Source organism: Aptenodytes patagonicus, chromosome 15, assembly GCF_965638725.1.
Source record: "Aptenodytes patagonicus chromosome 15, bAptPat1.pri.cur, whole genome shotgun sequence".
Lineage (NCBI taxonomy): Eukaryota > Metazoa > Chordata > Aves > Sphenisciformes > Spheniscidae > Aptenodytes > Aptenodytes patagonicus.
The window spans coordinates 682,359-710,355 of NC_134963.1; the positions used below are offsets into that span (position 1 = coordinate 682,359).

Sequence of the window (27,997 nt, forward strand, 5' to 3'; positions counted from 1 at the left end):
CTTCTTTTGCACAAGCAAGGCCTCCAGACCCTCCACCAATTATCAGAAGATCATACTCATTCTTTCCTGTGAAAAGAATGTGAAAAAAGAAGGAAAAGAAACAGGCAAGGAAGATGGGAGAGATATATAAGAAGGTAAATATCAAAAAGTATACTATTTTTTACGATTGATTATTGCTGATTTGGGTTTTCTTTACTTTACTAGAGCACTATGTTTTTTCAGTGTCCCAAAGCATTCTCCAAAAATCGTTAAACTGTTGAGTCTGGTTTCATGAATGAAATACAGAAAATAAAGCAATCCAAAAGAAGTGAGGAAATAGATTAGATTTTTGCACAATGTCCCAAGAAGCTCTTTTTGCACGATTAGACAGTTGCAACTGGGATCCAGTATAGGTCTTCTGTCTCTGCATTTCAGCAGCAAGTTCTACACACAGATTTTTCAGCGGGATCACCTTATCGGACTTGCAGAGCTTCAGCTGCAATGTAGGTCTTGCAGGGGAGTGGTGGAGCAGTAAGCTGGCCCCTTCCGCCACCTCAGCCTCCCCACACATCAGCCTTGTCTCCCAGGGCAGTTTTGAAGTGGCAGAAGCCCACAGGTGAGCAATAACTCGTTTCTTAGCAAGGGCATCAGGGCAACCCCTGCTTTCAGAGAGCTGCCAGAGGTTCAGGGAGGACGGCCGAGGCCTGCAGCATCCCGACACCAGCTGTGCCACCGGAGGGGTAGGGGGCTTTCCTCGGTAGTTCAGAGTGGGCAGTCAGACTGGAAAGGCTAATATGCCCCTGGTCGTTGGAGTTAAGCCTAGAGGAAAGGTTTGGCTGCCTCTCGGGCTGCCCCGGTACCTCTCCGGAAAGCCCCACCACAGGGGTGCAGGAGGCCTTGCCCACTTCACAGCCACCTGCGGCCCAGGAACTCCCTCAGCAACTCAGGGGCCGAGGGACGGGCTCCGAGAGAGGCAACGGGGCGGGGGTGGATCCGAAAGCCGTTACGGATGGCGGCAGCCCGCCACCCTCCCTGCCTCGGCCGCTGAGGGAGGAGAGTGGCGCCTCCGGGCGGGCGGCCGGCGGTCTCCTGTCCCCACAGCGGTCCCTTAGGTAAGGCGACCGCGGGTCTCTCCCCGCCCTGCGGGTGGTGGGAAGGGCTCGGGGGACTCTCCCCAGGCGCCCTCGGCGTCAGGAGGAGCGGGCAGCCCGCTTCCCGCGAGGAGAGGCGGGGGCGCGGCCTCTGCCAGACCCGAGCCCAGCGGGCACCCCGTACCTGAGAGGGCTCGTACCGTACGGCACAGCGCCGGTACTCCCAGGAGACGCTCCCGCCTCCGCCACAGCGCCGCCATGCTGTACGGCAAAGGGCCTCCGCGCCGAGCCAGGACCCCTGCGAGGTGGCCGAGCAGCGCCTGAGTGGAGGGCGGCGACGCCTGGTCAGTGAGGGCGGCGGAGCCCGTGAGGGCGGGGGGCGCGAGGGTCGCCGCGTCGCGGGTGCAAGCACGACGCCCGCCCTGCGCGCAGCCCTGAGGGGAGGCGGCCGCTTCCCTCCCAGAGAAAGCACTCGCCCTGCGCCCGGAGCTCCAGCTTGCGAAGCCGTGAAAGGCCTTTTTAGAAGGCGCGCACGGACTCTGGCCTTACAGAAGCGCGTTTGCGTTAAAATCGGACGTTGGGAAGGGAAAAAAAAAAAACGCTTTGCTTGACTGGCTTCTCCCTGAGATGCTGCTGCAAAAGGGGTTCAGGAAAGGCCTTTTAGGAAAGAAGAGGAACACGGCGACTGCCCAGAACCTTCACCGATATTCAGAGCCGTTGTTTCCCCTCTGAAACCGCATGTCCCTTTGTAACAGACACAGAGAAAGGTGGGCTGTCGCAGCCCCTTCCTCAGGTGCAGCGCGCAGACTGAAAGTCAAAAACCTCTGAGAAGGTGGTTTGAATAAAGCCTCTCCCTTCCACGAGGTATTACAGGCAACACATGATGTTGTTTCGGATTCCTGTGGCTAAGATACATTCATCGTTGAGAGCAGGCGCCAGGGACTCGGGTGCGAGAGAAGAGGGCTTCCTCAACCAAAATGGCGGGGCGGGGCCCGTGCTACACAGGTCAGTGAACTAGACCAGCACAAGCAGCTTTAACACGTGGTTTAACTGTGGTGGTACAAAGATCTGCACAGGACAAACTGTCGGAGCACCTCCAGTGCTTCACAGCCTTCGGCAGCGTTTTCTGTCCCTGTGACCCGTGCCAGCTGTTGATTAAACAAGGGCAATGCTGCCGACCTACTTCGGATGGGAGTTGTGAAAGTTATTAATGCTTGTAATGTATTCTGACAGCCGAAGGTAACAGGCCTCAAAGTAGGCATTGATCAAAACAATACCACAGGGAAGAAGGTCTTTCTCATTCAGAAGCGCTCGCTATTGGCCTTTACTGAAGCACAGTAGCGACCCAGCCTGCTGCTGCACGTAGTGAGTCGTATGTGATAAATACCACCATAGCCAAATCAGAGTTTGGGACAAAGAATCAGCCGCTTTTTCTCGGGGAGAAGGAGCTGGCGACAGAAAACAGTTTTAGGCAGTCACGGTTCAGCTGTCTCCGGAGCAAGGGCCTGGCTCACAAGGGGGCAGCATCCAACCATTTTATTTCAGAAACCGTCAATCATCTAGTCCACAGTTGAGGAGAAATGGCAGGAAATTAAAATACTCGAAAGTTTTGTAGTACTAACATTACCTCCAGTGTAGGTCTGATTAATTTTTTCACTCCATTAGTGTTTGAAAATACATGAAACAGGAATTACTATCACTTTAGTAAATGGATTGACGACTTGTCCAGTATCGCGGCTGTTAAAAAAAAAAAAAAAAAAAAAGGCAAACCCCCTCTCTGTTGCCTCCTGCAGCACTAATCAATGAATCACTAGAAACACTCTCACCCACTGCAGCAGCAGTAGAAAGACGTGACTAGAGCGTACTGAGAGGCCTTTGAATTAAAGAAACCTCAAGCATATTCAGATACTAATCTTTTATGCTCTTCAGGTACATGCATGCAAAGTTGTTTTAGCTGTTCATTTTAGCCACTATTCTGAATTGAATCAGGCAGCGTTGAGCATACGCTCTTCACACAGCATTTAGTTCAGACACGTAGGATCAAGGGTAGAATTAAATCTCCCCAAACACAAAACAAGTTTATGTGAAGAAATGTTCCTGCAGCGTTATGGTATTTTGCTAATAAGGAAGGGCCTTAAATGTAGCAAAGATGTTGATAGAAAACATTACCTTTAAACAGCACCTACAGTGGTGATTTAGGAAAGAATTGGTGATAAATTTGGAGTAATGCTTCTAAACTCTTTTAAGGATAGGATCTTGGCCAACTGCCCGTTGTTATAGCCACATTGTACACTAGCATTACTAATTGCTTTTGTTATTTTAGAGCTCAGAGTCTAAGTGAACCACAGCCTATGCAGCAGTGGTGAGATCTTCTTTTAGATGTTTGTGTGTTCCTAAACACACCAGCACACAGTCTCTTTTCTAGCTTGAAAGCGAGTCGGTTGCTTTCACTTGGCATCCTTCTTAAGTGATCTGGGAACCAGAACTATCCATAGCTGCTGCTGTGCCACTGGCAGACTGTGTGAAGCTGGGGTGTCACCAGCCCTCTGGCAGTATCTCACAGCTAATGATAAAGCACTGTGCAGTTCCACAGGCTAAGGCTTTCCCATCAGGACCGCCATCTTCAGAAGAAAGTACAAAGTCTGTGTAATGCCACTCTGCTCGTTCTTGCACATTCTTACAAGCTTGATCATTGAGACCAATAGAGGCAAATATCAGCAATGAGGGGTGGGTTTTGCCCATGGTCACAATATCAAAAAGAGGAGTAGCCACTGATATTTGCTGCAGTCAGTACTGAGCAGGTGTGTCTGTGATACACTTCAAAAATCTTTATCGGGAACCAGAGATGGATTCTGGTTATCAGGTGTGGTTTCTAATGTGTCTTTGACTCATCTCCTATAGCTTTCTACTCTCTCATTGTAATTCTTTTGTGGTTGGCATTAAGCTGATCAGAATAATTAGTGCTATACATTTTTTACATCTATATATATAATATATATTAATTTATTTTAAGAAAGCAAGCATTAAGTCCTTCAGTGGCAAATACATTCTAGTATCAGGAATCATTTACATGAAGCATTGTGTTTCCGCAGTGAAAGCATATTTCTTTCAAAACTTGGGATTAAAAACAAATGCTTACAAGATAGCTATCAGACTTAACATCATATTTCCACAGATTTTAGTCAGTTGCAGCCAGTCATATTTAAAGTCATAAATTAACTTAATACATTAGATGTGGTTTGGTTTATTTCCAGGGGGAGATGTTTATTCAGTGTACTGTAAACAGTGTGGTATTAAAAGGGCAAAGGAAACACCACTGTAATACGTTTCAGAAATGTATATAAATCCATTCAACAAAAATAGTGGTTTTGTAAGGCATGAATTTGTTCTGTTAATGGGCAGACTTTTGCCTTTTGAATTTATTGTAAGGACAGCTTGGAATGATGTACTTTTTTCCCTTCATATGAAATACCTTTTGTTACATTTATCAATGGCTTAGTTAAATTCTTCCTCATGAAGACAACCAGGACCAAATACCTCTTCCACCTAACATTTTAGAAATGTTGACTTCTCGAGCACATCTTCTTGTCTTTCCTGGTTTTCTGGCATGGTTTGCTTTATGTCTTGTGTTCCCAGATTAGCGACCTGGCGGGGCGGGGGAAAGAAGAGAGGTGTCAGGTAGATACCATCTTTGGAAGTCATCACATTGTTTCTTTTTTAGTGGGTGGGGTGGGAAATGGATTACATCAGAGGTTGCATTTTGTGGCATGACCTAATTAATAGTTTACAGAAGTGTCAGTGAACTGTACTGGAACACTGGTTGAACTAAGAGGTCTCTGCACGAGGTAGGACTTTTTGGTTTCTTACCATCTCTCTTGTGATTGATTGTACTCTTTTGTTTTTTTCCTTGTTGTTCCTCTGCTAGTGAGTAGCATGGTGTCCTTAGCATTAAGGAGGAAGGAGGAGGGAAAGAAAAAGCATGTGGAAGAAAGGCATGTCAAACGGTGAATACAAAAGTGGAAACAATGACGTAGTCCCTGGCAATTGGGAGAACCATATCCCAGAGCTACAAAAAGGACAGAATAAATGGTAGCAAGGGAGGGGTGGTTACCAGTCCTTAGACTTTTTTCAAAGCAAGGTAAAACCTGTCATGATTCAAATTGCTAAATATATGGATAGTATTCTAACATGGGGGTTATGCTGACAAGTGAGGACCCTTGTTCGAGGACACAGATTCTGGGTAAACAAAGTATTTCTACCACTTTTATTTGAGGCTTCTTAACTGACTCGTGTAGCAAGAATTTTCCAATATTACTTTTTGTTGGGTTCATGCTTTACATTGGCATGAAGGAATCTGTGGCTGTTTGCTTACAATCCAACTCTGCTGTACTTTTCTGCATTTTTGATATCTGCTTTTAAAAGCTTTGACAAATCAATCTTTAAGAGAGTTAAAAGTCAAACTGATAAGGGAAGAAAATGACTAATTTTGGTTTATGAGATCGAGGTGGTGATCAGATTTCCGTGTGAAGTCTACAAAGTTTACAACATTTTGTTAAGATGGGACAAATATATCCCACTAGCTAATAATTTTTTATGTAGGGTCTGTAAATGTATCTAAAACAGCTACACTGAGAAAGCTAAGACAAGTACACACATCACAGAATTACTCTAAATCAGGTCATTATTTAAATGCCATTTAAAAATGTAATTCTAGAAGAAAACCAACCAGTCTAATATTTGCTAAGTAAGTGCACCAAAAGGACATCTTGTTACAAAGAATACATCCTTCAGCTAACAGTGTTTCCTCTACTGGAAACATTCGTACATAGGTTTATAAACCAACAAAAATGGTTTAACATTTCAGCTTTGTTGCTATTTCTGCCTTTTTGCTTTTTTTTATTTTTGAGAAATTTGTCTGAGAATAGGACTCGTTGTTGTTCAGAATTTAATCTATGCCATTTTATTCCTTCCTTAACATAGAATCTTCTGTTCATAGTTTGTCCTAAACAACTAATTGATTGCAAGGGAGGGAAAAAACCAGCAGAAACAGATGAAGCTTGAAGTAACACAGGTTCTTGACTTTATTTAAATGCTTCAACATATATTACCAAAAAAGCAAGGGGAGAAAAGACAGAAATATGGTAGACTTAACTGAGCTTCAAAGTTTTCATGAGGAGTTATAAAGTCTTTTTGAAAGCAGGAAGTTTTTTTCAGTCTACAAGATAATCTTTTAAGATGCATAGTAAATACAAAATAGTCTAACTGCTTGTATAATCTGTTACGTTTTAGAGTACAACTTTGCTGGCCATCTTTCTTCTCTTTTAGCTGTTTCCTATTTTAGGTATCTCCAGGCAGCTTCCTGATTCATATGAGTGGTGCTTCCTTTCTCAAAATTCCTCTTTTGCATGTTTCTCAGCAAGAGAAGCTAATTTGACTGTTGAAAACAGCAAATTCACATAGAAGAAAATCCCTCCTGCTGTTCTGAAAACGCAAGCTCAAAAGAATTTTCTTCTACTCAGTGTTTCACGTGATGTGTGGGGTTTATGATAATGTGCTAGCTCTCCTGTTTCCCTTTGTTTAGGCTTTTAAAAACCAGTCTTTGGCCAGGATTATTAGAAGAAGGGAATGTCATTTGTTGTTATGCCAGGCATGGATTTACTGGGAAAGCTTTAGCTCTGTGCTATGCACAGCAAGTGGGGATAGCACTGCTACGTTGCATCATGTGATTGCAGCTGTATAGCCTCCATTTGAGACTGGGAGCTCTGTATATGAGCAAGTCTGCTCAAGTTTGTGCAGACAGATGTGAGCTTAACTCTGTCAGCTGTCAGAGTGAGTCAGTCTGAACTAGCCAGTTATTCTGACCTGTTGCCATTCATGTGATGTTGCTCCCAAGCTAAGACATCCTGGGTCTACATCTTTCCATATATGTGCCCTGTGAATGCAGTATCCTGACGTTCTGCAACAGCAAATCCATCTTTTAAGATCTTGTCCCTACATAAAAATTGTATTACAACAATACATTCATAGCTCTCCACAGTTCTCTAACCCGGATGTATTCATATCAGAGTAAATTTTTACTCTCTAGGCAAGGGTAAGTCATGTGAATAGTGTATAAAGTTAGGCACTCTGGAGTTTGTTGCCTTGTTATTACGTTAGTAAAAACTTACCATACCTATATAGACCCTATCTTGGGCAAAAAGGTAAATTAAAGAAAGGCATAAGCCAATGTCTAACAGCCTACCAAAGAAACTTCTCTTGGAGAAAAAATTATCCCATAATAACGTATTACAAAATTTCAACTTTCTATTAACTTGGAAGTAACTTATGGACATTGTCACACAGTTTGGGTGGTTTAACTAACTGAACCTCTGACTTTATCTAGTTGGCAGTTATTGCCATTCACCATTTTTACTTATGTACTGAAATATCTAGACAACAGAAAGGATTAATTTGCAGGCAAAGCCTTTATCATACAAGTAAACAGTTGTGGGCAGGCAGAAGCAAGTTTGCTCCTCCCATGCTTCTAGCCTGAAGAATATGATTCAGCTCAAAGTTAGAAGTCCTTTAGAAGTGTTGTCATGGAACACTGCTCAATCTGGTAAGTCTAGGCACTAATTTATGCTGCTAAGCAGAAGCTGGGCTGATACCACCCACCAGTTCACAACTAGCTATAGTTAACTGCAAGGACGTCTCCAAAGAATAGCTGTATGCTTACAGAACCAGGTCAGTGCATAGAATAAGTTTTACTGTTTTAAGCTCTTTTCTCTACAGCCCAGCAGTAGAAGAAATTATCAGTTAATTTTAACTGTGGGTGGCATCAGGGATCGTGCAGACACAACCTGTCATGGTTTCACAGCCAGCTTTCGACCAGACAGGAAATTACTGTCAGTAAAGCTGGAGTGCGGTATTGCTTATTTCGTTCTTCGTTCTGCTTGATGTCTGGATTATAAGAAAATATTTGTTGAGCTAAAGCTCTGTTATACATGGAAGGGATACTTCAAAGTTGTTCTGTATTGACATTGGGTACTGTGCTATATTGCAGGGTCTTAGTTATGTTTTGTTTAGAATTACTAAAACCACTTTGATTTTCACCTACCTCTTTTTCCCACAATTCTTTATTCAACTCATCCACTTAAAATTTTTTATTCTTCTCTTGTCATGCTCTCAGGTAGTCCCTAATTCTTTCAAGGATGCGCCCCCCCGCCATGTGACAAAGCCTGTTTTCAGTTCTTCAGCTCCTGTTTCTGCCACATTTGATACAAACCGTTTCTTTTAATCTTTAAAAAGTTTCTAGGCTAGAACTTCAAACACTCACTGACTAGGTCTGAGTTTTGTAGTAAGAATGCAGCAGAGAACTACCACCACATTGGTTTGGGTTTTGGTTTTTCTTACTATTTTCTTTTAAGGTGCAATTTAATTGCAGCTTGATTATATTGTTTCCACCTCGAAGGAAACAATATAGACAGTCAAGCTGAGAACAAGGTTTGTAAGAATAAGCCTCTTCTTTTATCTTAGAGCCGTTTGTAGCAGAATATTTTTCCAACCAGAAGCTACAGAAATTCAGATGTACTACTTATAATGTATTGATTGCACCTCCTTCTGTAGTTGCTGTTAAGCAATTTGCTATACATACCTCTCCTCGCTCCAGCAGCACTCTATATTTAACTCACATGCCTAGGTCTTGTTTCTACAACTTCTGCACTGGCTGTAGCATGCCACGTTGGAGCTGAAAAAAGAACTAAATCCCTTGGGCCAAATTCATTCCCGGAGTTGCTTGATTGAATGCAGTGCATTTACACTAAGCACAGATTTGGCTCATACCTGACTTTGTCAGCATTCACTGTGCTGTAACTAAGTAACAAGAACACTGTCATTAGGGGACAGATGAATAGCTTTCTCTAAGGTTATTAGAGCACTGAGCACCTTTAAGGAGTGCAGAAATCTGTGAAAGGAGGAGTTGGGGAAAAGGACACTGCTCCTTTTAGAGTCTGTGTAACAGAACTGATAAGCTATTCCTGTGATGTGATCGAATGTGACAATACTGCAGGCTCTTGGACTCTTATTTTATAAAATCCACATCAGAGCAGCACAGGAAAAGATCGGAGGGAACAGCTTCTGCTGTACTGAGAAAGGTACATATTTATATTTTCTTATTTCTTAGACTTGACATGATTTGTTATCTTAGATAATGTCACTATTTTAAACAGTGGTGAATATGAAACAAGCGGTGTTTTCCACATTCTGACTGGTACTCATTGTCAGGAAGTCAGTCTGTGAGCAGCTTTCACAGAGAAAAAGTAGGACATATTTGTGTGTCATGCATTTGTACTGTATTTAAACCTTGACAGTTGAAAGAAGTGAGATGAGATAACCCCGACTAAATTGAAAATGTAATTTATGGCTGTAAGTATGCTGGAATTTGGTACTCATTTGTATTCAAGAAAAAGCTGAATGCAAGTCAAGTTTCAGTTCAGTCATATTTGTCTGAATAGCTGCTTTTATAAATGTGTTGCTGCAGCTGTATTTTATGGGGGTTTTCATTCTCAAGAGGGAGTTCTGCTACAGCAAAATGTCTGTGAAGAACAGACAAAAAGCTAGTACTTTTGCTTGCTAGCCCTGTTGCTGCTTATAGAGTATCTTTCTGATGCCCTTTACAGACATTCTTTACCTTCTGTCCTTTAAAAACAAACTCATATTTACCAATACATACCAAAGCACATGTCATACCGGTGATGTCCATAAACAACCTTTACTTCATCTCTGCACTTAAGCTTACTTTTTTCTGTTTACTCAGCCATGGACTCCTCTAACAAAGCCCTCAGGTTCAGAATCTCATGCATTTGCACAGCACTGCAGTATTTAAATGCAAAAGAAGAAATTCCTGATTTACAGCTTTAGTTTGCATCAGTGGAAAAAGAGTTTAACCACATTAACACTGCAAACAATTTACTTGTCACTCAAGTTTAGCAATATTTCTTAGCAGCCTGCAGCTGGTATCAGGTTTATCTCTGCCAGTCCCACACTATTGTCTTTCAGCATTCCTTCAGGATCACTGGAGTTAGAACTGACTGGGAATTTTCTGAAAAAACATAATTTTGGCAGCAGTCGTTGAAACCAGATCTTAATGTGTGAGGCCAGCCATACCAGTGTTGCTAAAACTCTCTCAGGAGAGATTTCTCAGAAAGCAATTTCTAGCTGAAGTAACAGACACTGTGCCAACTCCAGCTACTTTTCTGGGGCGGGCATTCACTCAGGATTTGAGACCAAGGTCTCATGCCCTGCTCTGTCTCAGTTAGGCTGCGTCTTCCCAGGCCGTGCTTTGGTTACCTGCTGTCCCGTGGTGGATCCCACCTTGCCTGGCCTGTTAGAGCTGTTCATTTCCATAGAAATAAGCCATCATTTCAGCAGCGATTGCCTTCCTACCCTTTCAGATCCCTCAGTGGGTGTCCTCACTATCAAGTTTCAGTCGTGCACTCCCCCTGGCCTGAGGAGCAGCTTGTGGAGAGCAGAAAGCTGTGATGGGAGAGAGACAGATTTACACTAGATTAGCTGGCAGCCTTGGAAGCAGGACAGGAGCATGCAGTGGGGATTTGGGACACTGAGGATTCAGCCCTTGATCTTTGTGATATAGAGAATGTGAAATAGGTCTGTCATAGGTGATTATGCTGAGGACAACATTTGGTCTTTCCTCTTCCAGCCCTTTCTCCCTACCTACATTTGGGGCAAAATCATTCAATAGGAGCTTGTTTTACCTCCTGGGGAGCATGAAAATCTCAGCTGAGAAAACTTTTTACAGACCAGCTCTTAGTGTGCTGACAGGGCAGAGCACTTTCTACTTTTAGCAGTCTACTGCCTCCCAGGTGGGATTTGTAGAATTCAGCTGAGCTATGCCAACCACTGGCCTCAAATGCTAGTACAAATAGTACAAATGCATCTACAGTTCTGGAGTGGGAATAAGGACTATTAGAAACAAATGCTTCCTGGGGGTACCTGAAACGATCTTATTCCTGAAAAGCTGTCTTTGCTCAAGGCCCAGTAAAATGCATTTCTTATCCTTGAAGAATTTTCTCACCCCAAACTCTGGCTTTAATCATGCAGTGTGTTCACTTGGCCAGTCTGGATCAGAATGCTACAGATCCACGAGGACCTGCTTGTTGAATAGAGATAAGGCTTGTCTGTGTGGCCAGTTTATTCTAAACCCCGCTCTTCTTTATGGGGCACGTAACCATAATATAAACCTTTTCCTTTGGGTGATAGCACAGGATACCACTTAGACAATGGCTACTGTGAAGGGAGTTTTAAGTGGGTAGCAATTATCCTAATGGAAATCTATCTGGGGAGAATGGATTTAAACACCCTTATGAAGCTTAGTTGATGGGGCTCCCTAGTAGGCAATAGGCACTTTTCTGTTCTTTCCTTTCATTCAGTAAGAAGAAACACGTATTTGTTTCCTTTCAACCTGAGAAGAAGGAAAAAGAAAAGACAAAAGGCCCGGGGGGGGGGGAAGTAATCATCAGAACTTTGCATTTATAGAAGTCTGAATTTTTGTAGTCATGGTAGTGAAGCTAAATTGTAGTAATTTGAAAAAACTAGGAAGAGGGAAATTTAGATTTCATGCAAGAAATACTTAGTCAAAAATTATATGAAGTCTGTTCAGCTTGTTTTCATGATGTCAGTGGAAAATCTGAATGTGAAACTCCCAAACTAAGTTTCCATTGAAATACAAGCTATTCACATTTGGCAATATGCTGATTATTCTTCACAGCATTGCACTCATTTGAAAATACATAAACAATAACGAAAGAATAGGAGGTAAAAAGATTTTTTTTTTTGACCTTTAAAAGTACTAAAATATGAAGCTGTTGAATTGTGTTGCCTACAGCAACAGGATACAATGTGTTTGGCAGAAGTCAGTTTAGACTTTCTGACCAAAATACTCTGCCTTTCTTGCTCTGGGAAAAGATCAAGAAAAGCAAAATGCCACAAAATAGAGATTGCCTCATTCAAGACAGCATAGGACAAAGAGTCAGGAACTCCAATCCCAGTCCTGGCACAGCACAGATCTCCTCTGGCCTACTGCAGAGCAACAGACATTGTTAAAATATGTGTAGAAATGTGCTGACTCTTCTGCATTGTTTCTGCAATGCTTCTTAAACAGCTAATATATCCTTACTAATATGCAAATCCTCTGCATACTTTAGTGCATGAGATACTTAAAGGCATGATTTCAGCAGAAGCTTTTAAAGAGTTTGAACATAAACCTTTTTAACCCTTTTCTAAAAATAGGGGGTACACCTACCTCCTTCACACAGGTACGTGTATGGGAGGGTTTAATCTGTTAATTTGTATGGCCTTTGTAAAAAGCCTCTAGAAAATTGTTTGCATTATAACATTATTCTCTCTGCAGACTTAGCAGCAGTGTCTCCGCAATGACTTAGGCCCCGTTGTCCCCAGGCACGCTACTACTGTAGACCATTTCTATTATCCTCAATACCATCAACCTTCTTTTGTGAAAAAAGGTTGAATGGTATAAATTTACCAAGCACTCCCCATTCACCAGGTTATGTCAGCTAGTAAAGTCTAAATTAGATTCTAAACCCTTTAGCATCAGAATGCTAAAGTACTGTCTGGATGCTTGGAGACTCGTAATAAACTCTTAAACAACCAACCAGTACTTGGCAGTTAGATTAAATGCATGAAAAATTATAGCAAGATTGGATGTAACGTCATCTTTCCTCAAAGGCCTGATTTGTCAGCAGGCTGAAATCACTTAAGGAGAGTGAAGCACCGTTTGTCTCCACATTTTCCCTGTTGTTCATAAACTCAAGAATAATAACGTCACATAGGCGTTTGCTTCTTGGTATCTCAAAATTGATCTCTTTAGTTAATGCAGATAAAATCACTTTGCCCTTTCCTCAGGTGTTATCCATATATCCATAGCAGGGACTTTTCTGACAAAGATTAATTCAGCTTTATACCACCTTGAAAGTTACAGAAGTAGCAGTAACTTTAACTTACTCTTGTGGCAAGAAAGATGTAGGTAAGACAGCTCACCCAAGATCAGATCAGAAAAATACTGCCAAATGAGACTCAAACATAAGTCCCCTGACTCAGGATCACAAAGTTTATTCTCATTCCAGTCCTGGAGAATAGCAGTCTAATGTACATGCTGCCTTTGTAGAAGAGCTTTTTTGTGATTATGTTTAGGACTTCATTTTCAGTACAAAGCAAAGCAATATCAGTTTATCCAAGCTAAAATTGTAATGAGAGGTTCTGTAGTTAGGCTTATAAGGATTCACCTTTATTAGAAAAATGTTCTAGCCAACAGTTTTCAACCTTCCAAGTATTTTAATACCTGTCAGCTCTTATTTTTGCATTTGTAGGAAATGAGGTCTTGTTAATTACTCATAAGGTAATGAACTAAGCTTCAGAACAGTTAAATAATCAAATTTGATATTTTTTTAATCCACTGTGTGACACTCACTAAAGCATATGTCCTTATTAAAACTCAGAGCATTTAAAGGTGCTTACTTTCAACATGTTTATTTTTCTTCTCAGTAAATATCAGTTTTTAGCAGAGAGAGATTGTTTTGGAATCTGAGAGAGAAACAGCAGCAATCAGTAGTTTAGATCAAATCTCTGTACACCTTCCTTTAACAGTGTTATGAAAACTTCATACAGTTTTTATGAAACACTGAGAAAAATCTCAATTTGAATTTATCTGGTTACTCGGAGTTACCTTAAAAATTGATGTTACCAATTGTTCTAATCCTTATTTTTTCACTTCAGGGAATTCTAAGACCAATTATTTTTTAATGGTACTTGGAAAAATTTATGAGAAGGACTGATAAATAGCATTACTGAAAGATCCTTTTTCTAACCTTTGGTGAAATGGCTGGAGTCACCTGTACAAGAAAAAAAACCAGGATGTATTGTTTTGTGCTCCATCACATGGGCATTTTTGTTTTTAGAAAAACTGGAGATCATGTAATAGTAAGGGGGAAGTGAATCCCCTAACTTAACAACTACTGCCATAATAATAGATCCCTAAGTCTGAGCCAGTCTCTTGAGGCTACTTTTATAACCATTGGAATGAGTTACGTATTTTATCTTCAAGGGCAGGTAAGCTGGGACAGCAGATTCCCACAATTTGTGTTCGCTTCTCTCTTTAAAAGTGTCTTTTTAAATCTCTAAGTTGAAACAGAAGTACTCCCATTTGAATGCTGATTGTTTGAATATGGTTTGCATCAGGGGAAAACTGCTGAACTGCATTATGAAGTTATGATTTGGTCTTATGAGACCTGCCAAAATGAGTAAGATTAGATGCATATGAAAATAACCCCAGTGCTTTAGGAAGATTCATCAGTAGTTTGACAGGTTTGGGCATGAAATTTTAATATGTTTTCTTTTAAACTCTGTCTTCTCAAAAACAGATTTAGTGATACGTGTTATTCATTCCTTTCCATAATGTTATCCCTCCAGTTTTCTGTTGATTCCCTTACTCAATTTTTCATTTTGCCTACTATTTTCCACTTCAAATTTTAGCTTTCAAAGAGAAGGCTCACTTTATCATGGTGTTTCTAATGCACAGACAGGTTGCAGTGCTAACCTGTGTATTTGGAACCTCAGTACAAGCATTAAATAATAAGAGCAACTGCCTTGTAATAAGTGGTTATGGGAAACTTGACTATATGCAAGTTCAGTTTTATTGCATATTTAATGAATCTCATGAATCCACATTAAAGCTAAAATAACAGTTGCATTTTCTAAAGCTGTCATAACATGACTGTCTCTTAAGTAGTGGTAGTTTTAAATTGGTTTAATTACACACTTAATTTTCATATAAAATATTTTCCACCTAAGAATATGAAAGCAATTACCTATTTTGGTATAGATTTTTTTTCCCTCTAGGTGCATGACCATCACCAATGCATCTTGCTCTTGGCAGGCTGCTTTTACAGTCTACTGCTATCCCTAAATTTATTTTCACATCTAAGAAGACAGAAATTAAGAGAGAGACAAACTTTGAAAAAGAAAGTGTGTTTTAAAAAAAAAAAAAAAAAGGAAAAGATATGTCTGACTTGCTCCTTTTAAAACTTACCTTCTCTAGAAAGTGTTTTTCAGGATAATTGCCTCCTAAAGGAGCTCTGCTAACAACAACCCATACTGCCAGTTTATGAAGTTGCTGGGGTGTTATACAGCAATAATAATTAAAAAACCCCCAGTAGTTGAAAAACATTCCTTGATACAGCAAAAACAAGTGACCTTGTCTGGGAATGGAAAAAAACAGCATGTATTATATAGGTTGTTGCTACCTGTGAGCAACCTCTAAGGATCTGTGGAGGCAGGTGGGCTCTGCTGCTACGTATGGCAGCGTTCATTTGGGACTCAGAAGTGCAAAGATCTAACTGAGGCACTGTAAGAAATGGATCCCTCTGAGCACTTGATCATAGGAATGGCCAAGCTGAACTGCTTCTTTGCTTAAGTTTTAGATCCAAGACCATCCCCAAATCACACACATTTGAGCTTAAATTTACAGCTTTTTTTGTCTTCTTGACAAATATGTTACACAAAACGTGTAAACAAACCAGTGCTAACAGCCACTCACCAGTCTAGATCCGAAGAGACACAAAGAGAAATGCAGGTTAGTATTTTGCCTTCAGAGGGGATTCTTGGGTAGACTTGAAGCGATAAGATTTCATAGCTGAAGATCCAAAATTTGTTTCCCGGGTGGCCCAGCAGAACTATCAGTTGTTGCCCTTCCAGACAAGCTAAAGGGCTGTCAGCCTGCTCATGCTTTTGCATAAAGAATGGCTAGAAGAGATAGAAGGCTATGGCTATCTGTGCGGTTTGGAAGCATATCCCACTTTACACCTTTTTGTCAAGCTAGTTGCTTCTTGGTATCAGGATGTCAACACTGCAGTACCTGCCGTGGTGGCAGCAGCCTAAATACAATCTATGCCTTTGAAAAGATAGGGCATGTACATCTCAAACAAGGCATCTTTCTCTGCACAAAGTGCACTCTTTTAAAACAACAAAATCTTTAAACGGATACTGCTGTCCAAGTAAGGATGAGGGTGAAGTATTTGTTCAAGATCAGCTGAAGTTACTAAAAATCAGCAGGTCTAATCCGAGTTGAGTGCTTTTCTCTGCTCTGGCTAAAAGAGACACGTTAAGAAATAGCATTTCACAGGCTGCAGACAATGAAGAAGCTGTCCTTCTTTAATACGGGGACTTCAGAGCATGTGATATCTTGTAATTTTGGTGTATAGAGCCTGTAGCAGCGTGGGAAAATAATACAACGGAAATCTGGTTTGCTGACATACCCTTCCATGCCTGGGAAGCAGTGTGAAAATGGAGGGGCAGGATTTTACTGTCAAGTAGGTCCTTTTTGTTAAGGTATAAAAAGAAGTCTTCACAGTCTGTTCCCTGTCCGAAAAAGAAGTCTCAGCATTCCTGCAGGACAGGGAGTGGGGCTGAGTTAGGCTACAGATACTATCTCTCCCTGTTTTGAGAAATCTCACCAAATGGTCTCATATCTATACTAAGCAATAAAGGAAGAAAGCTGTTCCTCAAAAAATATACCACCTAGTTTATCCTGCAGCTATCATCCATTCTTGCTGTCTGACGGATCTTTGAAGGGCAGCCCCAAACATGCTGGGAGAATCTTGTAGTACCAAAGCAACAGTCTGTGGCAAATTGTACTCAGAGGATGCCAAAGTATCCATTGTAACCAGAGGATTATGTCTGGCAATAGTCTGAAATAATTCTGAATGCCAACAGTTCTGGAGGGACCTGAATATGGTTGGACTGCCACCAAGTGAGTCACTGGTATGCAGAGCTCACGCGGTTTCCCTTGTCCAGAGGCAGGAAGGTTAGATACCTGCTGGCTTGAGTAAACGGTTTCTGGGCTCCATCCATTCATTGCAGCTCAGAATCATTCTTTCTCAACTATGTCAGTAATCCAAATCCATCAACAATGACCATACAAGCAACTAAGCCACAAAAGCCAAGTGAAGACAAGCCAAGTGAAGCTAGAGAGACATTTTTCTGTTAAACCAATGATATTTTCATAGCCCAATCCAAGTTCTCAGTGGACAGATAATGTGGAACACCTTCATGTAGAACAACTAGAAAAAGCAGAAGTCCCTTCTGGAAGGTGCAGGGCAATTGGGATTGATCAGTAGAACTACTAGTGCATAGAAGGGAAGAGGGAAAATTGACATTGATCCTGTTGAGGTAAAGAAGCAGGTTCTTACTAGCTAGGAAACAAAATTCAGAAAGCCCAAGAAGCAAGATTTTCATGTGCTAATGACGCTGGCGAGCCCTGAAAGGAAACGTCTCAGGTCAGACTTTGCAAGGAAAGCATTAAAGGTAAGTATTAACATTGGTGACCACTTAAAAGCAAGAGAGAGAGACTTTCAACTGCTCCAAACAAATCATACTTGCTGTGTAACTAAGATAAGTGGATGGGTGAACAAACACCGGCTGTACTGTAGGTTGAGCATATCTCCATGGAAACTCAGTCATCTTCTGAACTCAAAATGTGTTCTGCATGATGATTCAAAATTTAAAGCAGTGGAATAAATTTTTCCCATGTGTAATGTGTATGTGCCAAGTCCCACTACAGAATGGAGGTCTGACCACCCATCAAATTTAGGATTTCCCTGGGACAATTTTGGGGGAAACAAAAAAAAAAGAGAAGCAAGAACAGGTAGGAAAAGATTGGGGGGAATATTTGGCTAATCATATAGCCCCTTTACCTCTGGTCTTGGGCAACTTAGGCAAAATTTTTGAGGATGTTGTAGCTCCTGTTGGAGCAGTGGTTTTGCTGAACTCCAGGTAGGTAGGACATTAATACAAGTGCAAGTGGAAGCTGTTCACCATTTTTTGCAAGCTAGAAGAGAAAGAGACTTAATAGAAAGAATCAGAGACTAGAACGAGTTGAGTGTCACATTCTTTAAAAGTAACAGTTTAAAAAATAGTGCAATTCAAGCTAGCCTGCTGAGGTTAAGGAATTGGTTCTGAATGCTTTAGGCCTGTGTGCAAATGCCTAATTAGACTTAAAGAACAAATGAACTTGGCATTCATTCATCCCAATACTAACTGGAGCACATTCCAACCTGTGCTCTCCTCCCAGTATGCGACTGTCAGCCCCCGCTTGCGGGAAGCAGAGGTGGAAAAGTGGAGGTGTTATAAGCTACATCATCAGAAATGAGGTGTGTTTTGGGTTGTATGAGAGGAGCTTCACATGCAGAGAATCCTCAGGCAAATCACAAGCCTTAGTTTGGCACCCTCTCAAAGGCTAAATCAATTCCTTAATTTTAAGAACCCTTTCTTTATCAGATCTTTTGTCCTGTGACTCCTGCATGGAAGTAAATGCACCTTCCTGTATACCGGCTTGTCTGAAATCCATCAGAGTAAATGGCTTCGATGGGATTTATTGCTTGAGCTGTGCAGGGTGACATGCATCCCATCTGCTGAGATTTATGTTCCTATGTCCTACACTCTCAAACAGAAACACACACCACCCATGCTGCCCACACATAGGCACCTGCAGCTATGACACTGAATTTCAGGGGGAGAACAGGCACAATCCCATCAGATAGCTTTAGCTGGCCCATCAGAGAAGTACAATGTGCCCTTTTGTTACGTCTCTACAATTTCATGAGCCTGGGCTCTTCTCTGATTCAGGGATTCAGTTTTATGGTCTAACCAGTGAGAAAACATCCCTACTTTATAAAAGGAAATGTATCTTTTGTTCTCTAAAGTATCAGATTGATGGCTCATATCAAAGGTTTTATAGACAGGAAAAAGGCTGCTATCTTCTGTAAACCATTCCACCTGGGTACCTCTGCTGCAGGCTCTGAAAGGAAGGAGGCAGGCCGAGTCCTACTGAAACATCAAGCTCAGCTTCTCTGCAGAGCATGCAAGAAGGGCAGGTGCTAGCAAAGAGGTCTGCATACAAGGTAGTAACTTAGGACCTGCAGGCTGATTTGAAACAGAATGTTACCTAACAGTGCCCAGTTTCTGCTGATACTGTGCTCAAAATTAAAGGGTGAAACGTTCCCTATTTTCTTACCAAGGCCAGCTTGGAAGTTTCCCCATGCTCAAAAATTAGGAGAGTGGGATCACATGCAGGCTCTAATTAAAGATATTAAATCCTTTGAAAAATGGTTAGAACAGCTTTGATGCTGAGAGGCTCCTTGTGCAGTGGCATGCTTGGAGCCAGGACCGAGCAGCTGTGTGGGGGAAGGGCATTAAATAAAGCTACTTGTTGACTGCCTGTAAAATTGGCTTCTAAAGGGAGTGCCACAGAGCACCATCCATTACCAAGTGACAGAGAGAGTAATTTTCAGCTACTCTGGACAATATCATAATTAAACTCTGTGTGTTCCTGTTCAGTATGGTTGGTTGTGGGTTATTCAGCTTAATGTTTATAAAAAGGATAGCTCTCTCCCGTGCCACCTTAACCCTGGGCTGTTTTTCTCTGTCCTTCCAGATGCTGGAGAGCTCTTCAGTCCTTTTGTTCATTGTCTTCGTCCTGCTTTTCATTTTGCTGCTCTTTGTGGTGCTCATCAGGAAAAATGGCGCTGCTGCCCTTATCTGGAATGAAATAATCCGGGAAAAAATAACCAATTTCATCATGAATCAGAGCAAAGAACAGAGGATTTTAAATTTCGTGCTGCAGAATGCAGTCCGAGGAGACCCCTGTAGTGTGCTGGACACTATAGATAAGTACTGCTCCCAGAAAGAGTGGGCCATGAATGTGGGCGATGAGAAAGGTAATTACAGCAGGGATCAGCACTTGAAAGATCCTTCAAGACTAGCATAGTACAGGACATCTTATTGTATTCACATGGTAACTTCCATCTGCTGGAAAAAAAAAATAAAACCCACAAGAGCCTTGTGGTCAGCAAAGTAGTTCTGTAAACAGTAATGCATGCTTGTGCAGATGTTTTTGAGGACGGGTATCCAGTGAGTAATCCAGAAAGTCATAGGACCAAATCTGGGTTTGTACGTTGCGTACGTTGCAGGTGTGTAAGCAGAGGGTGACAATTTATGTGAAAAATCTAGGGTTGCGTTATACTCGGTTCCTATACAGGGTGGCCTTAACGCATAATTCATTATGTTAAGTACCTTGAGATCCTTAACCGAAAGATAGTAAATTAAAAAAAAAAAAAGTATTTTAAACAATATGAACTCTGTGTATGCAAGCATAAGTTATAAGTTACTGTTGAGAGGAGAAATCCTACCCGTGTAATACATGAAAGCAGCTATCAGACATTGCTGCTACTTAGCGAGTAAATAATTTTGTTCTTGCCTCCTAAAGGAAAATATGTGGACAAAACATGTTTTTTCTTAGCTGCAGGGAAGTGACAATCTTTTCAAAAAACTGTAATGGCAAAATGTTAACATGTTCCCTTATGAATTAGACACAAAAGTACCTCTTACTGGGAAATTGCGGGGGAAGTTTGCTTTGTCTGGGATTAATATAGCTAATGAAATACAACTGTAAGCATTGTAATAAAAATGCTTCTCTGTCATGGGTACATTTTGAAACTAGCTCCTCTGCATACCAGGTTGGGGTGCTTAGGGCAACAGAACAGTAGGTGGTGGCTGAGTAGGAATTCTTAAAGCTCTAAACTTTCATCATTTGGGATTATATTCTTAAAATTTCCACTCGTTTTGCTCTGACAAGATGACCTTTCCTCAGATAAGAGCCATCAAAGTTAATGCATCTTTAGTTCCTAAGATTTTGAGAGTGATCACATGATCGCAAGATGCAAGCATCATCATCACACTATTAATAAACAAATGAAACCCAGGAAAGTATAATGTAATTAATTGTATATGTACATTGAAAAGTTCCATGGCTCAGAGTAAAATCCCTTCAAATACTTTTTCAGATTAGCTATCTAGTTTCTAGCCATAAAAGTAAGAGGAGACAGTTTTCTCACAAATAAATCCTTTTCTTCAGAAGGACTGAATATAGTACACTGTCACTTCTTTTGGGGAATATTTTTTTGTTCTTAACAATTGACTAACATTTTCCATTCCACAAGTTCATCTAGTGAACCCAAATATTTTGCAATTTTGTAACTAGATTTTTCTTTTTCCCTTTAAAAACAAGTATTTAGTATGAGAAATTTTGTATCAGACTACTGCATGTAACATTTGCAACAAATATGAGCACTCAAAATTCGGCACTTACATATTTCACAAATATGGCCAGTTTCTGCAATAAGTTACTGGAAAAAAACACTGCATTTTTCCCTTGTAACACTATAAATATTTTAGTTAATTCAGGTATTTGCTTACTAAGAAATGTTTATATTGTGAAACTAAGATTTTTTTTTTTAGTTGAAAGTTTGCATTTTGAAACTTAGAATGTCCATGATCAACTTGGTCACAGATAAGCCAATTTGCAGAGGAAACAGATATATAATTTGACATCAACCCTTAATTTTTGAATGTCCCGAGCAACTGAGTACATAGACTTTGTAAGTTTCTTGTCACTAACTTGCTCTTCTGTACGTGAACCAGTTTGATTTTGCCAAAAGTTAACCTTATTTCCATTTTATTCAGGTTTAATTCTAGACAAGACAGTAGAAGAGGTCAATCCATCAGTTGCACTGGAGCTGGGAACATACTGTGGCTACTCAGCAGTTAGGATTGCTCGGCTACTGAAGGCAGGAGCTCATCTTCTCACTGTGGAGTTCAACCCAGAATTTGCTGCTATAGCTAAACAGATGATTCAGTTTGCTGGAGTACAAGATAAGGTAAATACCATTTATCTCTTGTTGGTATGAGGAAGCAATATATGGAGAGTGGGACTTTATCCATAGAAAAAACAATAATAGGTTTAAATTTGCTTTTTACTTGTCAGGCAAGTATGACATCCTAAGTGGGAACATGCAGAGTTTAACCATCAGGCTTGGTAGCAGGGAAAAGCTACCAGTGTCCACACAGAAGACCAAGGTTGTCTGCTCTTCTGTATAGACCATGCAAGTGAGCTAAATTTGTTAGCATCAGTCAGGAGTCCAAATATGATGCAGACCCAGCTGAGAGTCAGGGTAGAGTTTGAGGCTTGTCAAGATGCGTGTGTGACCAAAACAGTCAGGGCTGTTCTCCAAAGTTCTTTGCTATGTGAATCAGGATGAAGATTCAGAGGGGCAAGATCAGAAACAATCATATACATCCGTATCTCCTTAACATTTGGAAAGCATTTAGACCTCATCTTCTAGTTTGGCCTCTTCGCTATTCACTGGTCAGTAGAGTAGATGGGCCATTTGCCGAGAGCTGTTTTCAAAACCCATAGGGTTTTGAAATAATAATATTTCAAATATAATAATATAATAATACAGGCCTGGAGGGAGGCTCCAGAGTCAATTATTTCACTTATAGTCACAGGACATCAGCACACACAGTCCTTTTCATAAAATTAGTAATCACTATTGCAAAATTGGGTAGATTTACTGCCATTATTGAACTGCAAGACTGCCCCAAAGATTCCTCCTCCTCATAATCAGAAGCCTTTCTATGATTTCCATCTGACATTTATTCATAGACATTTTGTATTCTTTTTTTTCTTGCACCCACAGTCCTTATTAATTTAACTAGCTCCATGCCTAGTTACAGTCCCTGACCTCTCACAGCAGCACAGCTGAGGACTTAACTATGTTACCTCCCAAAAGCTGGACTAGAATATTGGTTTTCTCTATATAAACTAAAAGGTTCAAATCAGTGTCAAGACTGAGTACAACAGAAAACTGAACCATAGTCTAATTTGTTACAAAAGCTCATAAGAAGCAGTTGCATTATGTGCAATGCACTTCAGATGAGATGTACTTACCCAAATCTAGTTGGTCACAGTATATATACTTAAATTTTGTGCAATCTGAGGTGTCTTGACTCTCTGTACAGTTGGCTGAGATGCAGGTATTTCCAGTCTATGATCTATCTCAGCTCAAGGCAGACATCTACAGCAGGTCAGAGGATTCACGCCCGAGAAGTGCCTGTCTATTCAACTAGACAACTCACTTCAACACAGACGATAAAACTAGAGGAAATAAATCCCACCATGAGATCTTCTAATGCGTTTCTTAACTTCTTGAAGAGAACCTGAAGTACTAGTGACCTCTAAAATAGCATTTTCCCCATCTGATTTAATCTCCTGATCAGCTATGAGTCATAAACCAGACAGATTTCCTTACCACTTTTTTACTCCACTCACAGTATATGGCGCTTGCTTAAGAAATCAATGTGCAGCAGCTTCTTTCAGTTTAACAGTACTTATGCCAATAAACCTGTGAGGAAGATGTAATAGCCTCTGTCCTGCCTTCTCCCTCTACTGGCCATATGAATTTTACATACTGTAGCCTCCAGCTTTATTCTAAACTAACCTGTTCTCTCTATTTTTTGCTTCCCTTGGACTACAAGATTCAACTGAGATGTAACTAAAAAAGTAATTTAAAGTACTGTTTTCAACAGGAGATTCCCATGTTTCCAGTAAAGAATCACATTATCCAACAGAAACAAGAGGTCGCTTTTTCTGCTATTATTTAAAAAAAACCCAAACAAACCCCAAACCAACAAAACCACCCAAACCCATGTTTTGGAACACAACTGAGTTGATTTGTCAAAAAGAAAAAAGTACACTTGATCTAACTCTATGAAATAATTCAACTGAGGCAATATTGAGCTATAAAGAGGATTGCTGATGTCTGGCCACAATTTAAAATGAGCTAGAGGCATGTGCTTTTTCTTAATGGTTCACAATTCATCAGATGGATTTGCATTTCAGGTAAAACTCCTAGAAGGCCCTTCAGAGGAAATTATCCCCCAGCTGAAGAAAAAATATGAAGTGGATACTCTGGATTTTGTCTTCCTGGACCACTGGAAAGACAGATACACACCAGACACCATCTTGCTTCAGGTCAGTTTGCACAATTCCAGTCTTAAAAGTAAAGTAGCAAATGCCTTGATGTCCGTGAGGCCTATATTCTTTATGAAGGACCTCATCCTCTGTAAAATGAAGAATGGCAGCCAAAATAGCAACCTTACAAGAAAAGAGGATTTTGGGGACAGGATCCAAAACTTTTGTCAGGGACAACTGCTGACACTACATAGCTCAGGACTTGGCAAATACTGTTGAACCATTTTGTTTCCTGAACAAATGGGTCTGCAGTAGAAATCCCAGCTGGAAGAATGCATGGTCTGTGTCTTATGCTCCCGAGAAGGAGAGTCTGCACGGTCACTAACTGGAACATTTGACCCAAAAACATCTTGATCCTGGGAGCAGGTGAGACTTTGGACCTGCATATCCCAGCTCCACCTCTCTAATTTCCTCAGTACCCCTTTTTTTGCCTGGGTCTGTGGTGCCAGCAGAGCCTTCTGATGAAATACTATTTTCGTAGCACAGCTGGGTATCATCCTTCTGGGAGTCTTTACACCACCTAATTAATTGGCTGCAAAGCAACCTTTGGAGGAGCGCAGACTGCCCTGGTCAGGCACTTGCTAGGGAAGTGCTGTCCAACTCTTATCTCCAGCCCCGAATGTGGAAAAATTATGCTCATTTCTTCCCAATCCGCCTTAACCGTTACTGTTAGCATTACAAAACAAGTTGGCTGTAACAGCAGTAGGCAATGATAGGTGAGGTAACTACTAGAGGACTTCTGGATAAGAAGGTATTTTCAAGTGTTAAATAACTGAGATTCACAACATCTGTATCTATCAACACAGCACATACAGATACTCTCCTAGCTTTGGAGCTGCAGGCTGATAAAATTTTCTACAACTGCCTAACTATTTGTATGGAAGTGTAATTTTTTAATTATTTTCTTCACAAGTAAATCCACCTTTTTTGACGCTGCCTCTTACATCGAGAACCTGCCAACTACGTCCTGTCCCCTGCTTGAGGGTGACATCCCCCCTACATTATTTTCTCATCCAGGCTCCCGTTTTTTAATTTCAGCCCTGTCCTCCAGATAGCTGTTTGAAAAGGAAATTTGTTTGGGGTTGTGAACAGCCAGTATTGAGTTTACGCAACAGTAGCTGAAGAAAATGTTCCCTCCCTACAGTTATTTTGTACCCAGAGAATGTTTTCTTTTAAACTGCCTGTGTAAGGGTGACTGAGCTTTCTCCACTGGGAAGAGCTAGCGCATCCTTATCGGAGCTTAACCTTCACAACACAGCCAAAACAAAGAGGTGGTTTAGTTCCATCATGGTGTTGTCTGTTGCAACTGTGACACAAAGTTGCTTTGCTCAAAAAAAACAAAAACAAAAAACTTACAAAATTAAGAGGAGAAAGATGAAGAAAAGATCCCCATGTTTTCTCAGATGTTACAAACCTTCTAACATGCAATTTTGGCATGTATTGCAATATGAATAGTGAATATGAAATATGACTATAAGATATTCAGATGAAATATATAATGAGGGTGGCTCAGACAGCATTCCTTTTCATGCACTTCTAGAAAAGCCTGACACAAAGAGAATCTGAAATCCTGATGACCAGTGGAAAATACAGTATGTTGTCACTTGTAGGCTTCTATAAGCTGCGCAACAGACCAGAGGATATTTGCCATGTCTTTAAAATTGCTTCTACTGTGCTGACTGGTGTTCAGTCACCAGAGGCAAGAGCAGTAAGCTAAACAGCCTCCGCAGCACACTCATCAACAGGACTTCTCTAATATACTGGGAGCAATAAAAAACACCCCATGTTTTGGCCACAACTGCTGCCTGTAAACACAGGATAACAACAAGCCTGATTAACTACAGACTGTGTTAAAACAGCTGGTAAGCTCAGATAAACAACTTCTGCTAGACAAAAATACCAGTAAAAATTAGGTTTGTAGGTTTACTGAGGATAAACATTGCACTTGAAGTGAATATTGCAAGTTAATTACGCCTTGTGGAAATTTGTCAGAGTGATCTTCATTGTGCACAAACCCTGCTTCATGCCCAGCTCCTGAACAAAATGGCAGAAAGTTGTACAAGATGAAAGGAAAACAAGTGCAGAAAATCTCCTTTATTCATTTAGTGGTTTTGGAGTTTGACTGAGACTGGCCAAAGCAGACTGGTACATGGCAGTCTCTCAGGTGACCTTAAGAGCTACTTCAACATTTTAATGTGATATTAAAGAAGTTTTCAAACATTAGGCATGAGAGCCAAAACAAAACCATCTTACTGATCATGTAGACATAGTTGGAAACAATCTGAGCAGCAAACTGCATGCCTCCACTGCACTTGATTTTCTGTTTCAGAACCTGAATGACCCAACATGTTATCAGCATCTCTAATGTTCTACTGATTGTGTTAGCAGAAAAAGTCATCATATTAAACATGACCACAAAGGATCAGTCAGTTACTCAGCTTCTCCCATGTCTTTTCTTCCCTCCAAACCTGTAGTACAATGGGTTTTTGGATGCAGGCGCTTGAGTACATGGTTAACGTGAAAGCACATTACATTCAAGCCAATGTCTGCTTAACAGCCACCATGAAGCAATTTCTCTTCTTTCTAGGAATGCAACTTGCTGAGGAAGGGCTCGGTTCTTCTGGCTGACAATATCATCGTCCCAGGAGCTCCAGAATTCCTTAACTATATCCGCAACAACCCCCGTTTCCAATGTACTAACTACCCATCTCATCTGGAATATATGAAAGTGGAGGATGCTATGGAAAAGGCTGTGTTTTTGGGATAGAGAGCGCCATTAATACTCAACCTTTGTTTCAAATGACATAAATGCAACTGCACAGGTTAACTTGTCCATGCTTTAAATTTTGTTTTGTTTTTTTTTTTATTTTGGAGCCTGTAATTAAAGCAAGAGCTAGTGGAGATCATTTCAGACCAGGTAGAAACCAAGATCGGGAGTAAATAGGGCAACTGCTCAAAGGTCTGCTCCATTGTTTCATATAATTCAGCAAACCCAAGGTGATGCACATTTCTTTGCCTTGACCAACACATCATCAAACAACACAGTCTGTTATTTTGAGCTCAAACACAACCACAGTTTGGACTTAGGGTGGGGTGGAGAAAGTCACTGCACCTTCTGAAGACTTGTGTCCCCAAGCTAAACTGATTGTTATCAAGAGTGGGAAAAAAGCATGCGTGTTGCAAGAAAAGACCATTTCAGAAGAGCCAGTGCACCTTCTGAAGACTTGTGTCCCCAAGCTAAACTGATTAATTGTTATCAAGAGTGGAAAAAAGCATGTGTGTTGCAAGAAAAAGACCATTTCAGGAGCCCTGATTTTGCTAAATTACTAGCATACCACTTAATGCAATGGAGGCTCCTATCGCGGTATCAGATACATTTTTGCATAGTTACTGCAAAAGTTAATCATCTCTATACCAGAGAAAATGGCTTGCGCTGAAAGACGACTGACCCATGCAGTGATGAGAAAATAAAACAGAATTTTGCAGAAGACAAAGTTACTAATCTGCCCATGCAGAGGTAAGGAAAACTGAAGCAGTAAATAGATTAGAATAAACACAGTAACAGACAGATAACAAAAGGGGCAGGGTCTTTCCAAAAGAACACCAAAACTACATAGTATCAGAGAGCTCGTGTTTATCCCCTCATATTTACTTATCCCCTCATTATATTGTATATACATAGTGTGTGCTTTTTAGGGGCAGGGCAAGCTTCTTCCTCTGAAGTGCTGTGGAAGTTTAAGACACTGTATAAAAATAAAGACCAGAGAGAATGGGTTTTACCAGGTGGGTCCTGCACACCCTGGTTAACCTCAGTGTTATTAACACTATGTGAATAGTGAGGGTTGTCACTGAGAAGGTACAAAGCGAAATCTGAAGCCTCTAACTCACCTGAATAATGCAGAAATCCACTGGCATTTCCTGGCCTGTCCTGCTGTGATTATATAATGAAGTAACGGTCGCATTTATAAATAAAAACTAAAAAACAATA

General features: G+C 40.9%; 2 protein-coding genes across 8 annotated transcripts in view; one reads left to right on the plus strand and one right to left on the minus strand.

Annotated features, from left to right (window-relative positions):
- Window positions 1-1,384, minus strand: part of TXNRD2 (thioredoxin reductase 2) — a 38,753-nt gene extending 37,369 nt beyond the window's left edge. Inside the window, exons 1-2 of the mRNA XM_076353134.1 lie at window positions 1,255-1,384; window positions 1-66 (exon numbers count right to left, since the gene is read on the minus strand). Coding sequence (XP_076209249.1) covers window positions 1-66; window positions 1,255-1,330 — 142 coding nt within the window. The 5' untranslated portion in view covers window positions 1,331-1,384. The remainder of the gene's footprint in view (window positions 67-1,254) is intronic.
- On the plus strand, window positions 66-27,997 carry COMT (catechol-O-methyltransferase). Of its 7 annotated transcripts, none has more exons than XM_076353135.1 (5): window positions 66-134; window positions 19,573-19,855; window positions 21,660-21,853; window positions 23,878-24,009; window positions 26,597-27,997. In XM_076353135.1, exons 1-5 carry the CDS (start codon window positions 114-116, stop codon window positions 26,774-26,776), a joined length of 810 nt encoding a protein of 269 aa, XP_076209250.1. In that variant the 5' UTR covers window positions 66-113; the 3' UTR covers window positions 26,777-27,997. The 7 variants fall into 7 exon arrangements, with proteins under 7 accessions (XP_076209250.1, XP_076209253.1, XP_076209256.1 ...); XM_076353138.1 differs by lacking the exon at window positions 66-134 and adding an exon at window positions 988-1,091; XM_076353141.1 differs by lacking the exon at window positions 66-134 and adding an exon at window positions 2,038-2,075.

Bases quoted from the DNA above. Each gene is read 5' to 3' on its own strand.
- COMT (XM_076353135.1), top strand. From the start codon at position 114: ATGGGAGAGATATATAAGAAG. The intron at 135-19,572 runs GTAAATATCAAA...CTGTCCTTCCAG, and splicing joins TGGGAGAGATATATAAGAAG to ATGCTGGAGAGCTCTTCAGT. The intron at 21,854-23,877 runs GTAAATACCATT...TTTGCATTTCAG, and splicing joins TTGCTGGAGTACAAGATAAG to GTAAAACTCCTAGAAGGCCC.